This window comes from Podarcis vaucheri, assembly GCF_965113315.1.
Source record: "Podarcis vaucheri genome assembly, chromosome: 18".
In the NCBI taxonomy this organism is placed as follows: Eukaryota; Metazoa; Chordata; class Lepidosauria; order Squamata; family Lacertidae; genus Podarcis; species Podarcis vaucheri.
The window spans coordinates 7,927,807-7,946,746 of record NC_138756.1 but is presented as its reverse complement, the minus strand read 5'-3'; the positions used below and the strand labels follow the sequence as shown (position 1 = coordinate 7,946,746).

Sequence of the window (18,940 nt, the reverse complement as noted above, 5' to 3'; positions counted from 1 at the left end):
GCAGGATCACCCCCTCTCCCAAAATAAATACAAATTACTGGAAGAAGATTGGATTGAACTTTTTTTTTTAGTATTACTATTACCAGAAAAGTTTTATGAATGTTGGGAAAATGTTGAAATGAAATAACTTGGCTCTGGTTAAAATATTTAAAGAATTTGGTAAAAGGGTAATGGTTTTGAGAAATTGATAAAAAAGATTTAAGCTTTAAGCTTTAAGGTCGTTTTTATAAGATAAAATGAGAATAGAGTAAGATAACAATGACAAAATATTATGAACTATGGAAAGGATTTGCTGTGACAACTACTAATCAAGATACAAGAGACGGGAGGGGGAGGAGGTCAGGGAAAGAAGGTAAAGAAAGTGGAGAATTTGAAAAGGATGGTTTTATTTTTTCTTTTTCTTTTTATGTTTCTATTCTTTTTTCTTTTTTGTAATTTTGTCTTTTTTGTGTATTTTTTTTAATTCTTTTGTTTCAATAAATATCATTTAAAAACAAAAACAAAAATAAATACAAATTACGCCCTTACCTTCCCAGTTTGTACGAACTCGGGAACGAAGCCGTGTGAGGCCCTGAACTCTCGCTCATGCCGTATAGCTCATATATACAAATGTCGAGGCTCAGGAAATATTCCAGGGTGTCTCTTGTGATGGGAGCGGCTCCCGTGTAACATTTGGTGCAGCGGTCCAGGCCCAACTGTTTACGCACTTTCTTGAAGACAAAGCTCCGGGCCAGGCGGAAATTCAGAGGAAGCTCGTCGGAACTGTGGAAATTAGACAGACAGCAATTTACAGAAAAGAACCTAGGTTCAGTCCATGGCTAGAACTCTCTCAGTGAGTGTCAACGATTCGTTCTGCTTGCGTGGTTGTGTCGCGCCGGTTGAGACTTTTGATCTCGGGGTCTTGGATTCGAGCCCCACATCGGGTAAAAATATTCCTGCATTGCAGGTAGTTGGACTTAAGATGCCTCACAGAGCCTAGGGCTTGCCGATAAGAAGGTCGGTGGTTCGAATCCCCGCGACAGGGTGAGCTCCCGTCACTCGGTCCCTGCTCCTGCCAACCTAGCAGTTCGAAAGCACATCAAAGTGCAAGTAGATAAATAGGTTCCACTCCGGTGGGAAGGTAAACGGCGTTTCTGTGCGCTGCTTTGGTTCGCCAGAAGCGGCTTAGTCCTGCTGGCCACGTGACCCGGAAGCTGTACGCCAGCTCCCTCGGCCAATAAAGCGAGATGAGAGCCGCAACCCCAGAGTCGGCCACGACTGGACCTAATGGTCAGGGGTCCCTTTATCTTTTAACAATGCTACAATTCTATGATGGGAGATCAACAGCTCCCAATATATTATTACTGTTTCATTTATTTTTATGTGTTTTTTTGAACAACGTTTCAGATTTATCAATCCACCATTCCCCTCCCTCCTTCCATGGTTCCCTCAAAATTTCAATTTCTGCTGCGTATTAGAGTTACGCTATACCTTCACCTAATCTCACAGGAAAAATGAAGATTTCACTCCCCGCTGCTGCTCTCACTTCAAATCCGATTTGCTCCCTAACATTTTGACACTGATTTTTTAAGTAAGGGTTACTTAAAATGTTCGGAGATTCCCAAGACATAGCTGGGATTTGGCCGTCAGGGAGGAAATCGCTAAAATGATCGCGGGGGGGGGGGGGACGGGGGGACGGGGACCAAACCAATATCCTGCAAACATTTTCTTCTTTAAAATCAGTATTTATTTCAATTGTTGAGTTTGCCTCTTGTGCCCTTCCTCCCAGACTAGACCAGGGCAGCAACCAACAAGTAGTGAAATAATCAGAAGAATTTGATCGTTGCAGGTTCGATCGACAACTGTACAGTCCAGCATTGCAGGGGATAGGACTAGATGATTTTCAGAGTCCCCTTTCCTTTTTTAAAAAATAATTTTTATTAACTGGCCAATCACATCAAATTAAATCATATCGCATAAATTCCGAATTACAAAGCCAAATTTTCAAATTTTGTTGGGGGGACCCATATTTCAAGATCCGAAGGGGAATTCTGATCATCTTCTTGCCGCTGTGTTAATGTCCCAATCAGCCCAAATCAGTTCATAATTCTATCCCATCTTATCTTGCTGTTTCCACATCACATCTTGTTCATATATTTTCTCTTTCTTTCTTTATGATCTCTTCTGATAGTCTCCTTAAGCCGGTAAACACCAATAGTAATAATTCATGGTCCCCTTTCCAACTCTATTCTATGATTCTATATTAAAAACAGTTACAGCCTTTCACAGCAGGGCTTCAAAATCCTGTTGATAAAGAGGCACAACAACAACAACTGGTGTGTGGGTGGGTGGGTGCTTCTCAACAGTGCAGGTTTAACCATACAAACTTCTTTAAAAAGTTATACCTGTCTTCTTCCCTTGAGCGTTGCGAGCCTCCAGTTTTAAGTCTGAATGGGGGGAGGAAAGAAGAAGAAAAGGCCCCCTCATCTTATCAGGAGTTTCACAAGTTTGTGAAGCTCTTGAGTTTTGCAGGGTCCAAGCGGAACGCTGCCATACTATAATAATAATGGTAATAATGGTAGCTGCCATACTATAATAATAAAAGTAATAATTACAGATAGGTAGCCGTGTTGGTCTGCCATAGTCAAAATAAAAAAATTCCTTCCAGTAGCACCTTAAAGACCAATTAAGTTAGTTCTTGGTATGAGCTTTCGTGTGCATGCACACTTCTTCAGATACCTGAAGAAGTATAATATCTGAAGAACACGAAAGCTCATACCAAGAACTAACTTAGTTGGTCTTTAAGGTGCTACTGGAAGGAAAAGTAATAATGGTAAGGATAATGATAATGGTAATGGTAATGATAATTTATTTATACCCCGCCCATCTGGCTGGTGGCTTCCAACAAAAGATTAAAAACACATTAAAACATCAGTCATTAAAAACTTCCCTAAACAGGGATGTCTTCTAAACATCAGATAGTTGTTTATTTCCTTGACATCTGATTGGAGGGCATTCCACAGGGTGGGTGCCACCACCGAGAAGGCCCTCTGCCTGGTTCCCTGTAACCTCACTTCTTGCAGGGAAGACTGGTGACAGAGCGGCCACTGAGACCACCCTATATGCCCCAGTGTCCTTTCTCTTGGCAGATCAAGATGAGAAGGCGACAGCAAAGGTGTCAAGGTTTCTAGCTGGGGCAATCAGAATAACACCCACTATTTGACTATTGATTCAAAACTCTAAAATGTATTTTATATAATTGACTTCTTATTTCTATTCTTTGTACATCGTATTGTTGTTTTATTGCTATGACCGATGGCTGACGCATAAAGATTCATTCATTCATTCATTCAGCAATGATACGTTGAGGAGGAGGACGACGACAAGGAGGAGAAGAAGACGACGAAGATGAAGAATTTGGATTGATATCTTGGCTTTCACTCACCTTAGGGAGTCTCAAAGCGGCTAACATTCTCCTTTTCCCTTCCTCCCCCACAACAAACACTCTGTGAGGTGAGGCTGAGAGACTTCAGAGAAGTGTGACTGGCCCAAGGTCACCCAGCAGCTGCAGGTGGAGGAGCGGGGAAGTGAACCCGGTTCACCAGATTACGAGTCCATCGCTCTTAACCGCTACACCACGCTATAGGTCATAATATTGAAAAGGCTCGGGAGAAATTATGGATCACAGATATGAAATTTAAAGCACGCTATACATTAGATCATGGGATGTGGGTGGCGCTGTGGGTTAAACCACAGAGCCTAGGACTTGCCGATCAGAAGGTAGGTGGTTCGAATCCCCACAATGACGGGGTGAGCTCCCGTTGCTCTGTCCCAGCTCCTGCCAACCTAGCAGTTCAAAAGCACGTCAAAGTGCAAGTAGATAAATAGGTATCGCTCTGGCGGGAAGGTAAACTGTGTTTCCGTGCGCTGCTCTGGTTCACCAGAAGCGGTTTAGTCATGGTGGCCACATGACCCGGAAGCTGTACGCCGGCTCCCTCGGCCAATAAAGCGAGATGAGCGCCGCAACCCCAGAGTCGGCCACGACTGGACCTAATGGTCAGGGGCCCCTTTACCTTTGTACATTAGGTCCCTTGCTGTTCTACCCCCAGGGGTCTGGGACCCAATACAATGCCACCACGTTCTTCCTACCCATTGATTCGTCTCAGGTTGGTCTCCAGACCGACGACTTTTGCCCAGGCGGCGATCCGCTTCTTCAAGGCAGAGAACTTCATCCCGGCGGCTTTCATCCTCTCCTGCATCTTTTCCCAGACGCGAGGGACCCCCAGGAACGCCGTGGGCCGCACTTCCTTGAGGGTCTCCACCAAAGTGCCCTGGCGGGACATAAAATTTCGAGAGAGGGAGTTGAAGGTCAGGTGGGAGCAAAGGGGTCCGGGGTTCATTCTGCAGTGGCAGACCTGGAGTTTAGATTAGTAAAAATGTATGTGCTGTAAACGGGACGCGGGTGGCGCTGTGGGTTAAACCACTGAGCCTAGGACTTGCCGATCAGAAGGTAGGCGGTTCGAATCCCCGCAACGGGGTGAGCTCCCGTTGCTTGGTCCCTGCTCCTGCCAACCTAGCAGCTCGAAAGAACGTCAAAGTGCAAGTAGATAAATAGGTACCACTCCGGTGGGAAGGTAAAGGGCGTTTCCGTGCGCTGCTCTGGTTTCGCCAGAAGCGGCTTAGTCCTGCTGGCCACATGACCCGGAAGCTGTACGCCGGCTCCCTCGGCCAGTAAAGTGAGATGAGCACTGCAACCCCAGAGTCGGCCATGACTGGACCTAATGGTCAGGGGTCCCTTTACCTTTTTATGTGCTGTAAACACAGCTGTTAAAATGGGAAACATCAGAAAAGGGAGGGTGGACAGTCAAGAAGAAACTTTGTGGGACTGGGTGAGGATACGAGAAATCTGGGACATAATATACAACGAACTTATAAAGGTTTTCAAATTCTCCTTCCCCAGAAAACCCCAGAAGCCTTTCTGTTAGGTATCATGTCCACTGATAGGACTGGAAGAAATCTAAAGAATATTTAGCTATATATTGTGGTATAAAATAAATATGGTATAAGATAAATATGTGGTATAAGGTAAGATAAATAGAAAATCCTTGGAAGTATCAAATAGGCTTAGGGGTAGAATAGGAATAGGTTTTAGTAAGTATTAAGGATTAAAATAGTAAAGGAGAAGAGCTTAGTAAACCAAAGGAGCTAGTATTATTAGAAATATGAATTTGGAGAACTGTTATAAAAGTGATATAATGAAATTCGGTTAGTGGGGATTTGAGGAAGTCACCAATTAATGTGAAGAAATTGGGTACCAGAAGAAATATTTTTTTTTCTGTGTTTAGTTTATTGCTGTGTTTTCTTTGTTGAGTGTTTTTATGTTTTTATGTGTTTATGTGATGTTTTAAAGGTTGAAAATCAATAAAAAATTTGAGGGGGGAAAAAGGCATCATGTCCACTGAAATACAAAAAAAAAAAATAAAAAAAAAATAGAACCATCTTTATGTATGTGACTACGGCGGCTAGAATCCTAATAGCAAAAAACTGGAAAACTCTTGACAATTCCCACAAAGCTTGACTGGCATGTGAAGATGATAAGATACCTGGAACTTGCAAAAATGACTGGGAGAATAAGAAGAAATACAAATCAGGAAATGAGTATAGAATGGATAATTTTTAAAGAATATATAAAACAATTCTGTGAAAATGCAGATCTCCTGACAGGTTTAGGTTGGATCTTGAATATTAAGGATTGCTGGAAACTTAAAAATTTATTCGTGATATGTAATAGATAAAACAGGAAGTGTGTATAGGTTAAGAATGTGTAGAAAGCACAATAAGGTGATTCGGAAGTCAAAAGTGTGTGAAGTTATACCATTTGTTGTTAGTGTGTGTGTAGTTGTTACTGAGGTACTGTGTTTATGTTTGTGTTGTTTTATGTAAATTGTTTTGCAATAAAAAAATATTTTAAAAGGAAGAAGAATCTGTGGGTTTTTTTTAAAAAAAAGAGATTGTGTATGATGATTAATTTTTGGGGAATCTTTTTGGAGATTTAATAAAAAATGACATAGGGAATGGGAAAAAAACACTCAAGTGCTTCTGTGTGTTCTTGCAGGGCTGTGGGTTCTGGGTTTTGGTTTTAAATTTTCCCAAACATCACCTTCAAAGCGTCCGGTTGCGCAAAGCAGATGTGGACTCCAAACGTGATGGGCAGCCAGATGTCAATCATCTGGGCAGCCACGTGGCTGAGGGGCAGGTAGCTGACCACCACCTCCTGACGCTCCGTCGCTTTGCTCAAGCCGACGTAGTTGCCTCCTGCCCGGGCCGTCCAGGTGATCTGCAAAGGCACGACACTTCAGCAACAACGCAACACACACACACACACACACACACACACACGTAATTATTGTTTTTATTATTTATACCCTGCTCATCTGGCTGGTTTTCCCCAGGCAGTCTGGGCGGCTTCCAGCAAAATATTGTGCTGGGCAACTGTGCCCCTGAAGGACCAGGAGCGCAGCCTGGGAGTCGTTTTGGACTGTCCATGGAGGCACAGGTCAATTCTGTGTCCAGGGCAGCTCCATCTGGTACGCAGGATGAGACCCTCCCTGTCCGCAGACTGTCTGGCCAGAGTGGTCCATGCTCTGTTTATCTCCCGCTTGGACTACTGCAATGCGCTCTACGTTGGGCTGCCTTTGAAGGTGACCCAGAAACTACAACTAATCCAGAATGCGGCAGCTAGACTGGGGACTGGGAGCAACCACCGAGACCATATAACACCGGTCCTGAAAGACCTACACTGACTCCCAGTACGTTTCTGAGCACAATTCAAAGAGTTGCTGCTGACCTTTAAAGCCCTAAATGTCCTCGGTCCAGTATATCTGAAGGAGCATCTCCACCCCCATCGTCCAGCCCAGACACTGAGGTCCAGCGCCGAGGGCCTTCTGGTGGTTCCCTCCCTGCGAGAAGCAAAGCTACAGGGAACCAGGCAGAGGGCCTTCTCGGTGGTGGCGCCTGCCCTGTGGAATGCCCTCCCACCAGATGTCAAAGAGATAAACAACTACCTGACATTTAGGAGACATCTGAAGGCAGCCCTGTTCAGGGAAGCTTTTAATGTATGATATTTTAATGTATTTTTAATCTCGTTGGAAGCCGGGGAAACGCAGCCAGATAGGCGGGGTACAAACAAACTATTATTATTACAGTGGTGCCCCGCAAGACGAATGCCTCGCAAGACGAAAAACTCGCTAGACGGAAGAGCTTTCCGTTTTTTGAGTCGTTCCGCAAGATGAATTTCCCTATGGGCTTGCTTCGCAAGACGAAGTGTCTTGCGAGTTCTTGCGAGTTTGTTTCCTTTTTCTTAAAGCCGTTAATAGCCGTGCTTCGCAAGACGAAAAAACCGCAAGACGAAGAGACTCGTGGAACGGATTAATTTCGTCTTGCGAGGCACCACTGTATTATTATTATTTTGCCCTTCCCCACCAGAGGCGCCCACATGCCCCCAGTTTCAAAATGGGCTTAATTATAACTGCATTCCTCCTTTTTCACCCATGGCGATTTCTTGCACAACTCAAGTGGCCGGTATCTGATACGAGAGACCAGTTTGAGAGAGATAAGATTTCATCTCCAGGGCTGCGACTCTCCTGAAAGTTTCCCAAAGCGGCGAATCTCACTCACGTTGTCGTGGCTCAACATGACTCCCTTGGGCTGACCCGTTGTCCCCGAGGTATAGATCAGGGTGCAACATTGGTTGGGCTTCTGGGACGCGATGATTTTGTCAAGCTGGTCATCCGAGACGCTGGTCCCAAGCGCCATGAACTCGCTCCACTGCATGAACGAAAGAGACACAAGGGTAAAGGTAAAGGACTCCTGGATGGTTCAGTCCAGTCCAAGGCGACTATGGGGTTGTGGCGCACATCTCACTTTCGGGCCGAGGGAGCAGGCAATTGTCCGCACACAGCTTTCCGGGTCATGTGGCCACATGACTAAACCGCTTCTGGTGCAACGGGACACCGTGATGGAAACCAGAGCGCACGGAAACGCCGTTTACCTTCCCGTCACAGTGGTACCTATTTATCTACTTGCACTGGTGTGCTTTCGAGCTGCTAGGTTGGCAGGAGCTGGGACAGAGCAACAGGAGCTCACCGTGTCGTGGGGATTCGAACCGCCGACCTTCTGATCAGCAAGCCATAGAGGCTAGGTGGTTTAGACAACAGCACTACCCATCCCCTTTCCTTTACCAAAAGACAGAACCACAGAAGGGAAGAACTTGATTAAGAAGGGTCTACATTTCTATTTACTCTATTTATTTAAACAAGATTTAAACAAGGTGATTCGAGCATGTAACACCAATTCCAGCCCAACTGCACTGGCTGCCAGCGAGTTTCTGGGTCCAGTCCGAAGTGCTGGTGTTGACCTATAAAGTCTTACATGGCTCAGGACCGCATGAGGGCTGGGTGATATATCAATATATCATCCCAAACTGGTTTGAAGTCCATATCATGATATTGGTTTCTTAATTTATGACCTGGCAGTATACCGTAATCGCCTGAATATAAGCCTCATTTTTTTCTTTTCTTTCAAATTCCAACAGTGAAAAGTTAAAGCACGGCTTAAATTCGCGACCTGACAAAAATTGGCTTTTACGATATTGCTGCTGAAACATAAATGGAACAGGTGTGAGTGCCTGCGGAATTTAAGGGAGCGGGTTATATTCAGGTATTTTCCTTTTCTTTCTTTCTTTTTTAAATCAGTTTTTATTAGTTTTCATACATATATCATACATTATTCAACTTAACCATATAATCGTTTTATGAATTCCCCTCTCTTCCTTGGCTTCCTCCCATTTCCATTTCTGGTTTGTAAAACCACTTTTTGCATTCTGCTGTTTATATATAGTAGTATATTATTACATTGTTCTCTTTCTTGTTCTCTCTAGTTACATTATATATGTTTATTTAAACCCTGCCAAAGAGTCCATACTTTACACGGTTGCTGCAAATATGTTACAAAAGCTTCCCATTCTTTTCCAAAATTACTATTATCTTTTCCACGCAATTTATCTGTCAATTTTGCTAATTCTGCATATTCCATCAACTTTTCATGCCATTGTTCTTTGGATGGTATTTCTCCCGTCTTCCAGTTTTGTGCTATTAAAATTCTTGCTGCTGTCGTCACATACATAAATAGTATCCTCAATTCTTTCTTCCCATCTTGTCGTAAAATACCCAACAGAAAATACCCGAATTTTCTGTTGGATATTCGGGTATTCCCCCCCCCTTCGAATTTTAAAGGTGCGACTTATATTCGGGCCAATACAGTATTGTGAATCAGGGTGTGTGTTTGTGTGAGTGCTATGCAAAAATCACGATGCAGGGAAAATGTGATGCTTCTTCATTGTTCCAGACATTGTGATATATCGGTATATTGTGATGTATAGCTGGCAATAATATCACAAAGTTGAAAACCAGTTCCAAACCTTGGGAAATCGTTATGAATTGGAAAAAAACGCTTAAATGTACAGTGGTGCCCCGCAAGACGAATGCCTCGCAAGACGGAAAACTCGCTAGACGAAAGAGTTTTCCGTTTTGGAGGTGCTTCGCAAAACGAATCTCCTATGGGCTTGCTTCGCAAGATGAAAATGTCTTGTGAGTTCCTGCGGGGTTTTTTCCCCTCCCGCCCCTTTTTCTAAGCCGCTTATCAGCTGATCCGATAAGCCGATAAGCCGCTAAAAGCTGCTAAAAGCCGCTAATAGCGCTAATCCGCTAATCCTTCAATGGGCTTGCTTCGCAAGACGAAAAAACCGCTAGACGAAGAGAATCACAGAACGGATTCTTTTCGTCTTGCGAGGCACCACTGTACTTCCCAGACTCCATGCCCCCCCCCCCGTCCTTTCTGTTGGCGATAATTCAGACTCAAATTCCCAGGTGTCAGAAAAGGTTATTTATGGATGCAACAACTGTGGCCTGTGTGTTTTGTTAGCCCAAAAATGGGGAAAAGAGCGAGGTCCCAACCGAAGAAGATTGGCAACTTAATTTGACAGAATATGCACAACTTGTAGACTTAACATATAGAATAAGAGAATATACGTTTAGAGTGTATTGGAAAACATTCATTGAATAGATGGGAAATAATTGTGCACAGGTGAAAATGCTGGCAGCATTAAGATAAATTCAACAGTGTAAATAAGCTTTGATGGAGGCAATAATGGAAAATTGATTGGTACAGTTGTACCTTGGTTATCGAACGCCCCAGAACTTGTACGTTTCGGCTCCCGAACGATCAAAAACCAGAAGTGAGTGTTCCGGTTTTTGAACCATTTTCAGAAGCCAAACATCCAGCGCTGACGCTCCTGCAGCCAATTGGAAGCTGCACCTTGGTTTTCAAACAGTTCCGGAAATTGAACAGACTCGAACGCCTTCTGTTCGAGAACCAAGGCACGACTCTATCGTTTTTGTAAAATATGCAGGGATTTAAGATATGCAAAATGAACCACGGAAAGAGAAGAGGGGAAGTCACAGATATCTTAAGGATGTAAAAATGTTTATTTGATTGACTACATGGAATTGGCAGAAATGACTGGCAGAATCCGAGACCAGGGAGAAGAGTCGGTGAAAGAAGATTGGAAGAAATTCAAAGACTACTTACAGAAACATTGTAAAATTAATCAATGTTAGAAGGATGTTGGATAGAAACTAAGCGGTTTCCAGCTGTAATGTTTTAAGAGATATGGGGGGGGGGGAAAGGTTTCACAAATGGGTAAAATTTTAATGGTAAGGATTTGCTGAACTAACAAATTGAACTGGAATACAAAGAAGGGAGGTATGAGGAGGTCCGGGGAAATAAGTGTATGGAAGTTATGTTATTGAAAATTAATGTGTGTTTTTAACTGTTTTTCATTTTGTATGTTTATTTTTCTTTTTGTGTGTGTTATATTTTAAAAACCTTCAATAAATATCTTTTTTTTAAAAAAATATGTTTACTTGAAATGGTAAAACAGAAAAAAATAGTAAAAATTATATAAGGAAAGGAAAGCAGATATTGCTAGTCACCTGGGCAAGCGAAATGCAGGAGAGAAGTTGCCGGGAAGTTGGGATTCCAACTCTCGAACTCAATGAAGCACTCAGGGAAGGTTTAGAGAAGGAGGAACGGAAGGAAAAGAGGAGACTCTCACCGTGTACAGATTTGGCCTTTTCTCCTTGAGCTCTTCGCCATACTGGATGATTGCCTTCACAAGAGGCAACTGGCTTTTAACCTAGAGCAAGAAAGACAACAGGAACTGAGAGGGGGAACCTCAGAGGTCATCCATCCCAGCCCCCTAACTCAATGCAGCAATCCCACAGCTTTGCAATCATTTCCATGAGGAAATCCCTGTGCTCTGATGGCTCAATACACTACAGTGGTACCTTGCTTCTCAAACACCTTGGTTCTCAAACGCCGAAAACCCAGAAGGAAGTGTTCTGGTTTTCAAACGTTTTTCAGAAGCCGAACATCCGATGCGGCTGTCGGCTATTGTTTCCGGGGCGCCTGCACCAATCAGAAGCCGCGCCTTGGTTTTCAAACATTTCGGAAGTCAAATGGACTTCTGGAACGGATTAAGTTTGGCGCTTTTGTTTTTGCTATTTATTTTGCGTTTTTGTTTTTGAGGCTTTTTCGGTTCATTTCTCTTCGCGACTGTGTGGAACCCAGTTCAGCTACTGATTGTGTGACTGTGGAAATGGATAAAAGCCCCCCATCGAAAACATGACTATCATCAGCGCAGGTAAAAATAAAATAAAATAAATTATTTTTATAATCTACAATACTGCCTTATTTATTTTATAATGCAGTACAGTGGTACCTCGGGTTAAGTACTTAATTCGTTCCGGAGGTCCGTACTTAACCTGAAACTGTTCTTAACCTGAAGCACCACTTTAGCTAATGGGGTCTCCTGCTGCTGCCACGCTGCCGGAGCACGATTTCTGTTCTCATCCTGAAGCAAAGTTCTTAACCTGAAGCACTATTTCTGGGTTAGCAGAGTCTGTAACCAGAAGTGTATGTAACCTGAAGCGTATGTAACCCGAGCTACCACTGTACCTTGATTATTGCTTTCATTTTATGGATCAATGGTCTCGTTAGTTAAATTCATATTAAATTGCAGTTTTAGGGGTTGTTTTCAAAAGTCTGGAACCGATCAATCTGTTTTGCATTGCTTTCTATGGGAAAGTGCACCTTGGTTTTGGAACAGACTTCCGGAACAGGTTAAGTTTGAAAACCGAGGTACCACTGTAAATGCAACTTAATGTTGTGATTGCAGTTTCCCTCAACACGGTAGGGTTTTAGGAGTCTGATTTCAACCTGGGTTACCGAATCCGGCCCAATCATAGAATCATAGAGTTGGAAGAGGCCACAAGGGCCATCGAGTCCAACCCCCTGCCAAGCAGGAAACACCATCAGAGCACTCCTGACATATGGTTGTCAAGCCTCTGCTTAAAGACCTCCAAAGGAGGAGACTCCACCACACTCCTTGGCAGCAAATTCCACTGTCAAACAGCTCTTACTGTCAGGAAGTTCTTCCTCATGTTTAGGTGGAATCTTCTTTCTTGTAGTTTGGATCCATTGCTCCGTGTCCGCTTCTCTGGAGCAGCAGAAAACAACCTTTCTCCCTCCTCTAGGTGACCTCCTTTTATATATTTGAACATGGCTATCATATCACCCCTTAACCTCCTCTTCTCCAGGCTAAACATGCCCAGCTCCCTTAGCCGTTCCTCATAAGGCATCGTTTCCAGGCCTTGGACCATTTTGGTTGCCCTCCTCTGGACACGTTCCAGTTTGTCAGTGTCCTTCTTGAACTGTGGTGCCCAGAACTGGACACAGTACTCCAGGTGAGGTCTGACCAGAGCAGAATACAGTGGCACTATTACTTCCCTTGATCTAGATGCTATACTCCTATTGATGCAGCCCCCTTTACGGCCCTGAAAGTATAATTCCACAAGCTAGCGTACACCCGAACACTCAAATGCCCACAGGATTGAAGCAAGCCCAAGCCACAGCTCACGACCCCACGTCACCTCCAAGATTTTCTGAAGTTGCCGGTCGTTCTCCACCACGATGATATTGGCTCCGCAGTTCTCTGCGACATACTGGCAGGCCTCCGGGGAGTTGGTTGTGTAAATGCCAACAGCAAAACCTCTGCGTGTGTGTGGGGAAAAAAGAGAAACCCTGTAATCTGGGTGCAACAGACATCTGAGATGTGGTTTGAACACAGAGGAACCAGGCTGCAAACTTTGCCACAGACCAAAGCTCTCGGCCCTCTTTCCCTGCCCTCCAAATGACGAGCAACAGGCGGTTTTGAACATTTTAAAAAAAGTAAAGGTACCCCTGCCCATACGGGCCAGTCGTGTCCGACTCTAGGGTTGTGCGCCCATCTCACTTAAGAGGCCGGGGGCCAGCGCTGTCCGGAGACACTTCCGGGTCACGTGGCCTGCGTGACGAAGCTGCTCTGGCGAGCCTGCACCAGCGCAGCACATGGAAACGCCGTTTACCTTCCCGCTATAAAGCGGTACCTATTTATCTACTTGCACTTTAGGGGTGCTTTCAAACTGCTAGGTGGGCAGGAGCTGGGACCGAAAGACAGGAGCTCACCCCGTCATCGCGGGGATTCGAACTGCCGACCATACGATCGGCAAGTCCTAGGCACTGAGGTTTTACCCACAGCGCCACCCGCGTCCCTGCTTGAACATTTTTGGGGGTGCACAATTCAAAAGCTTCCTTCTGAGGTTGTTCTGGAGTGCTGCAAGCAGTGCTGAATTTACGTATAAGCTAAACAAGCTATGTGGGATGCGGGTGGCGCTGTGCGTTAAACCACAGAGCCTAGGACTTGCCGATCAGAAGGTCGGTGGTTCGAATCCCAGCGATGGGGTGAGCTCCCGTTGCTCGGTCCCTGCTCCTGACAACCTAGCAGTTCAAAAGCACATCAAAGTGCAAGTAGATAAATAGGTACCGCTCCGGCAGGAAGGTAAACGGCGTTTCCATGCGCTGCTCTGGTTCGCCAGAAGCGGCTTAGTCCTGCTGGCCACATGACCCGGAAGCTGTACGCCGGCTCCCTTGGCCAGTAAAGCGAGATGAGCGCCGCAACCCCTAATGGTCAGGGGTCTCTTTACCTTTACTTTAAACAAGCTATAGCTTAGGGCCCCCAAAAAATGTAAAGGGGGGGGGAAACTGGATGTACATTTCCAAAATGTAAGATAAAAAACAATTATCATTTCATGTTATTGCAAGTCTAGAGACTGAGACTAGACTATGAGCCTTTCTAAATTGTTTTTCTAAAGGAACTTTTGTTATTGCCAGATGCCAATGTGTTTGCATTATTAAGTTTGTTACGAATAAAAAAATCATTTAGAGCTTAATTATTTCACACTTCATATACTTCTGAATTTTATTTCACTATTAATATACTTAATTGTATTTCAGTTCAACAATTCCTTTGATTAAATACATATTCCGTTATGTGCAAATGGCTCTAGATATTATTAGGTCCATAAATTATTGTTGTTTCATCGTTTAGTTGTGTCCGACTCTTCGTGACCCCCTGGACCAGAGCACGCCAGGCACTCCTGTCTTCCACTGCCTCCATAAATTACCATAGAGCATATATTCAACACAAAAAACTGTGACAATTTGCTGTTGACAAAGGACAGCTGGACATATAAGGGGCCCCATTACCTTCAGTAGCTTAGGGCCTCAACAAACCTAAATCCGTCCCTGGCTGCAAGGATTTATATGGAGACTTTGTGAGGATTTAAACGGAGACTCCTGCTTTTCACTCAGGTACCGGGTTCAATTCCAGATGTCTCCAGGTAAGGCTGGAAAAGGCATTGATCTGGAGGCGGTTGGAGGATGGATGGCGGCTAACAGATTGTGGTTGGATCCTGACAAGACAGAAGTACAGTGGTACCTCGCAAGATGAATGCCTCGCAAGACGAAAAATGCGCAAGACGAAAGAGTTTTCCGTTTTTTGAGTCGTTCCGCAAGACGAATTTCCCTATGGGCTTGCTTCGCAAGACGAAACGTCTTGCGAGTTCTTGCGAGTTTGTTTCCTTTTTCTTAAAGCTGCTAAGCCGTTAATAGCCGCTAAGCCGTTAATAGCCGCTAAGCTGCTAATAGCCGTGCTTCGCAAGACGAAAAAACCGCAAGACAAAGAGAACGGATTAATTTCGGAACGGATTAATTTCGTCTTGCGAGGCACCACTGTACTGTTTTTGGGGGACAGGGGGCGGGCAGGTGTGTAGGACTCCCTGGTCCTGAATGGGGTAACTGTGCCCCTGAAGGACCAGGTGCGCAGCCTGGGAGTCATTTTGGACTCACAGCTGTCCATGGAGGCGCAGGTCAGTTCTGTGTCCAGGGCAGCTGTTTACCAGCTCCACCTGGTACGCAGGATGAGACCCTACCTGCCCTCGGACTGTCTCGCCAGTGGTACTAAAGATAAGACACTCTCCACTGTGCCTCAATCCCAAAAGGAGACATGGACTCTGGAACCTGTGTTAGCTCCACCTGGTACGCAGGATGAGACCCTCCCTGCCCGCAGACTGTCTGGCCAGAGTGGTGCATGCTCTGGTTATCTCCTGCTTGGACTACTGCAATGAGCTCTACGTGGGGCTCCCTTTGAAGGTGACCCAGAAACTGCAATTAATCCAGAATGCAGCAGCTAGACTGGTGACTGGGAGCGGCTGCTGAGACCATATAACACCGGTCTTGAAAGACCTACATTGGCTCCCAGGACATTTCCGAGCGCAATTCAAAGTGTTGGTGCTGACCTTTAAAGTCCTAAACGGCCTCGGTCCAGTAGACCTGAAGGAGCGTCTCCACCCCCATCGTTCTGCCCAGACTCTGAGGTCCAGCACTGAGGGCCTTCTGGCGGTTCCCTCACTGCAAGAAATGAGGTTACAGGGAACCAGGCAGAGGGCCTTCTCGGTAGTGGCACCTGCCCTGTGGAACGCCCTCCCACCAGATGTCAAAGAGAACAACAACTACCAGACTTTTAGAAGACCTCTGAAGGCAGCCCTGTTTAGGGAGGCTTTTAATGTTTGATGTATCACAGTATTTTAATATTCTTTTGGAAGCCGCCCAGAGTGGCTGGGGAAACCCGGCCAGATGGGCGGAGTATAAATAAATAAATAAATAATAATAATAATAATTCCTTACTCTGAAACCCCCAGAGCACTGCTGCAAGTCGGCTTAAGCAGCAATGATTGACAGGTGGACTACTGTGGTCTGGTCTCAGCGCAAGGCATGTTTTTCCAGTGAACTGCCCTGAAATCTTGTCTTCCCAAAAGGAAGTTGGACATCCCCAGTGGCCCATCTTAAGGCAGCGGGTATCCTTCGACGGGCCAAGGGATCAGAAGCGAGTAGGTTTCTCAAGTTGATGGGATCATGCCATCAAATGGCAACAATGACCGGACAAATCAGAAATCAGGAAGACCCAAACTTTAATAAGGAATGGGGGGGGGGGGGCTATAATCCAGGCATAGGCAAACTCGGCCCTCCAGATGTTTTGGGACTACAACTCCCACCATCCCTGACCACTGGTCCTGTTAGCTAGGGATGATGGGAGTTGTAGTCGCAAAACATCTGGAGGGCCGAGTTTGCCTATGCCTGTCTTAAAAACCACTGTAAATAGCTAAAACTGTTTGTGGGATTGGAATAAGTTTAATGGTAAATTTTGGGTATCATGGAGATGTAAAAGATTTGGATTGTATTATAAAAGGTCTATATAGTTCAAGCTATGGTTTCCCCAGTAGTGATGTATGGAAGTGAGAGCTGGGCCATAAAGGCGGCTGATCACCAAAGAATGGATGCTTTTGAATTCTGGTGCTGGAGGAGACTCTTGAGAGTCCCATGGACTGCAAGAAGATCAAACCTCTCCATTCTGAAGGAAATCAGCCCTGAGTGCTCACTGGAAGGACAGATCCTGAAGCTGAGGCTCCAAGACTTTGGCCACCTCATGAGAAGAGAAGACTCCCTGGAAAAGACCCTGATGCTGGGAAAGATGGAGGGCACAAGAAGAAGGGGACGGCAGAGGACGAGATGGTGGGACAGTGTTCTCAAAGCTACAGGCATGAGTTTGACTAAACCGCAGGAGGCAGTGGAAGACAGGAGGGCCTGGCGTGCTCTGGTCCAGGGGGTCACAAAGAGGCGGACACGACTAAACGACTAAACAACAACAACAATAAAAGATGCAGGAGGAAGCGATTAACAATAGGACCCACAAAGGGGAAGAGGGAAGCCCTGGAGATTCTATGGAACCTTTTTTTATTGTATGTTGATACGTGACTTTCAAAGTTTAATTTGAAAAACCAAATAAATAAATTTACAACAAAAGAAAAGAAACAGCGAGAGGGTTCCGGTCCAGTTTGGAGTTACGCTTCCTTTTTCGGAACGGTCAAACTCACCCAGCCAGAATCGCTCCTATGTCCGCTATGAACCATTCGGCAGAATTGAATCCCAGGATGCCAACCCCGTGAAAGCGTTCCAGGCCCAACTGCAACATAAAGAGGAGAGACTCGGGTAAGAAGGCATCTTCCAAAATGCACTCATTTTTTGGGCAAAGATGTTTAGGAAGGAAAATAACAGTTGCTGGAGATGTAAGGAAAAGGAAGGAACATTTTATCATATGTGGTGGGAATGCAAATGGATTAAAAAGATTGGGAAATGATATACAATGAATTGAAAAAAATGTTCAAAATGAATTTTGTTCAACATCCTGAAACCTTTTTGTTAGGTATCTCAAATCAAGAGCCACCAAAAGGAAAATGGACATTATTTATGCTACAACCACGGCAAGAATCTTGATTGCACAATACTGGAAGACGGAAGAAATACCATCAAAGGAACAATGGGAAGAAAAACGGATGAACTATGCAGAATTGGCTAAGCTAACAGACAAACTACGAGAGAAGGACAAAATCGACTAAACAACAACAACAGTCCAAAGGCTATTCATCAGGAAATAAAGATTTGTTTAAAGTTTTTCATGTGTACTAAAACTCAGTCTGAGGTTTTTTTTGGTTTTTTAAACCACATCAAAAGTTTAACCTTTGGACTATAATGTAACTTAAATAGAAAACTATCTTTAGAAAGATTTTTCCTCCCAAAGCATTTTATTTTAAAAATCCAATTTAAATTTTAAAAATCCTTTTTTAAAAAATATCACTGATTTTTATCCACCTTGCAATGAACTGGAAAAAAAAATGTTTGAGATAACTTTTGTTTAAAAAACAGTAGGCTTTTTGTTAGGAATTGTAGGTGCAGAGATACCGAAGGAACTGAAAAGACTGTTTATATCTACTAGGATGGACTGGCAGATGAATTTACTGGACTACGCAGAGATGGCAAGACTAACCAGGAAAACCAGAAACCAGGAAGATCAAAACTTCAATAAAGAATGGGACAAATTTATATTATATTTGAAAGACCACTGTAAAAACTTGAACTCTTTGGCAGGTTTTAAGTAACTCTAGCAACGTTACACAGATTTCGGATACAGTGGAGGATTGTAAATTAGATGAACTAATACGCAGTTTTTGAAAAACAGTTATTCAAAGAACCCACGGAAGGGAGGAGGGAAGTCTTCAGGTATGGAAGAATCTTGTGTAATTTCTATTACTGGTGATTATGAGTGTGAACGGAGTTGTAAAATCAAATAAAAATTATACATAGAAAAGAGAATATACGGTTTCTGCCCTCAAAAGGGGCCGCCTGTTTGCGGTGGCTTAAATATGCTATAAGAGCAATTGTATTATTTATAAAATAAATTATAATATAATATAGTATAGTATAGTATGGGACGCGGGTGGCGCTGTGGGTAAAACCTCAGCGCCTAGGGCGTGCCGATCGCATGGTTGGCGGTTCGAATCCCCATAGCAGGGTGAGCTCCCGTCTTTCGGTCCCAGCTCCTGCCCACCTAGCAGTTCAAAAGCACTCA

General features: G+C 44.3%; 1 protein-coding gene across 3 annotated transcripts in view; it reads right to left on the bottom strand.

The window, feature by feature from the left end:
* ACSBG2 (acyl-CoA synthetase bubblegum family member 2) overlaps positions 1 to 18,940 on the bottom strand; it is a 41,775-nt gene that overhangs the window by 11,359 nt on the left and 11,476 nt on the right. For 2 of the 3 annotated variants that reach the window (XM_082206346.1, XM_082206348.1), the window contains exons 4-11: positions 17,409 to 17,497; positions 13,029 to 13,149; positions 11,153 to 11,233; positions 7,657 to 7,806; positions 6,140 to 6,316; positions 4,129 to 4,310; positions 2,385 to 2,426; positions 529 to 762 (exon numbers count right to left, since the gene is read on the bottom strand). In XM_082206346.1, the coding sequence (XP_082062472.1) occupies positions 529 to 762; positions 2,385 to 2,426; positions 4,129 to 4,310; positions 6,140 to 6,316; positions 7,657 to 7,806; positions 11,153 to 11,233; positions 13,029 to 13,149; positions 17,409 to 17,497 (1,076 nt within the window). The remainder of the gene's footprint in view (positions 1 to 528; positions 763 to 2,384; positions 2,427 to 4,128; positions 4,311 to 6,139; positions 6,317 to 7,656; positions 7,807 to 11,152; positions 11,234 to 13,028; positions 13,150 to 17,408; positions 17,498 to 18,940) is intronic. The other variant, XM_082206347.1, reaches the window with a different exon arrangement.